The following is a 2,105-nucleotide window of genomic DNA, read 5'->3' as shown; positions in this document are numbered from 1 at the left end:
AAACTGGCCATGCTGCTGGGATGCAAATCGGGAGATTGCACCCCAAAACTGGCCGTGCTGCAGTGAGGCAAAACGGGAGATTGCACCCCAAAACTGGCCATGCTGCAGTGATGCAAAATGGGAGATTGCACCCCAAAACTGGCCATGCTGCTGGGATGCAAATCGGGAGATTGCACCYCAAAACTGGCCATGCTGCAGTGATGCAAAACGAGAGATTGCACCCCAAAACTGGCCGTGCTGCAGTGATGCAAATCAGGAGATTGCACCCCAAAACTGGCCATGCTGCAATGATGCAAATCGGGAGATTGCACCCCAAAACTGGCCATGCTGCAATGATGCAAAATGGGAGATTGCACCCCAAAACTGGCCATGCTGCAATGATGCAAACTGGGCGATTTACCCCAAATTGCCCCAACTGCAAAGATGCAAGACGGTGCCGCGCTGCAATGATGCAAAACGGGTGGGTGCACCCCAAATTCATCACAGCCCCCCCCAAAAGCCACCCACGAGGGGACTCACTGTTGGTGAGCATCTGCAGGTCCTCGACGGAGGGCGGCGAGCCCTTCTTCTCATAGGGAATCACCGTGTTCAGGTACTGCAGGAGCAAAACCAGCCCCAAACCCATGCAAAAACAATAAATATAATAAAAACACACTTTTTTTTTGCAGCATTTCCCGCCGGTGCAATGCCCCACTCGTGCATTTGCAAGCTGCTGCCGTCCCGGGTATTGCAGCAAGGGGCTTGCTTTAATATGCACGTGGTTTGGGGACATTTTGGGGTAAAAACCCGCGGAAAAAGGAGCACCTGCTTGTCGGCGGTGCTGGAGCCGAAGGTGTGCCGGATGCCCGTCTGCAGGATGCTGGAGATTCCCTCCATGCTGAAGCGCTGCGGGAAGCGGTGGCCTGGTCCCCATGCGGACATCACTGCTCGGCTTGGTGGCCACCTCCCTGTCCCCATCCTGGTCCCCCTTATCCTCATCTCACGGGCTTGTCCCCATGCTCTTGTCCATCTCCTGGTCTCCATGCCCCGCCGGTTCCCATCCCAATTCCCATCCTCATCCCACATGCCCACGTCCCACCTCCATCCCGCTGCCCATGTTCCCGCGCTGATCCCACTTCCCGCATCTGTGTCCCGCGTTCCTCATCCTGGACGTTCCTCATCCACGTTCCTCATCCCCAGCCCCACATCCTCGTCCTCCTCCCGGGCCCCACGTCCCCATCCCTTGTCCCCCTCCTGCTCCCCAAGCTCTCATCCTCCTGGCCCCCATCCCTATATCCCCATCCTTGCCCCCATCCCTGCACCCTTGTCCTCATCCCACCCTCAAGTCCCCATCCTTGTCACCACCCTATCCCTGTTTCTTACCCCAAAAATCACCGTTTCACCTGGCCAATTGCTATTTTCATCAGTGCAGACCATTTTATCCATGCAACCACCAATTTATCCATGCAACAGCTATTTTACTGCATGCAACAGCTATTTTACTGCATGCAACACCTATTTTACTGCATGCAACAGCTATTTTACTGCATGCAACAGCTATTTTACCGCATGCAACGACTATTTTACTGCATGCAACAGCTATTTTACTGCATGCAACGGCCACTTTACTCCTGCAATCACTATTTTACCTGTGTTTATTCACTAATAATCGCCATTTAATCACTATTTATTGCACACGCTACTTCACCCCTGCACTTACTATTTTTACCCGTGCAACCACAGCATTATCCGTGCAACGCATATTTTATCCATGCAATGGATATTTGATCTGTGCAAGGGCTACTTCTCTCCTGCAAACAGTATTTCACCTGTGCAATAGCTCTGCTCTTTGCAACGGCTACTTTTACCCATGCAACAACCTTTTTATGGTTTTAGATGCCTATTATACCTATTTTATGCATTCAACCTCTCTTTTCATCAATTTGCCTGCTATTTTATGCATGCAAGAGCCCTTTTAGGCAATCCCTGTTGCGTTTTATCCATTGCATCGGACAAAATGCAAATGCAACGTATTTAATCGCAAACCTATCTAATTGCAAATCTATTTAATTGCAAATTATTTAACTGCAAATCTAATTGCAAATCTATTTAATTGCAAATTATTT

The 2,105-nt window shown here is 50.2% G+C and overlaps 1 protein-coding gene across 1 annotated transcript in view; it reads right to left on the bottom strand.

Moving 5' to 3' along the window:
• Positions 1–2,105, bottom strand: part of LOC112954781 (fasciculation and elongation protein zeta-1-like) — a 13,125-nt gene that overhangs the window by 1,737 nt on the left and 9,283 nt on the right. The window contains exons 5-6 of the mRNA XM_026048034.1: positions 805–902; positions 520–595 (exon numbers count right to left, since the gene is read on the bottom strand). Coding sequence (XP_025903819.1) covers positions 520–595; positions 805–902 — 174 coding nt within the window. The remainder of the gene's footprint in view (positions 1–519; positions 596–804; positions 903–2,105) is intronic.

Source organism: Nothoprocta perdicaria, unplaced genomic scaffold, assembly GCF_003342845.1.
Source record: "Nothoprocta perdicaria isolate Ctin4 unplaced genomic scaffold, notPer1 scaffold_509, whole genome shotgun sequence".
NCBI lineage: Eukaryota > Metazoa > Chordata > Aves > Tinamiformes > Tinamidae > Nothoprocta > Nothoprocta perdicaria.
Note: the sequence above shows the minus strand (reverse complement) of the source record. Positions and strands in the feature narration are given on the sequence as shown.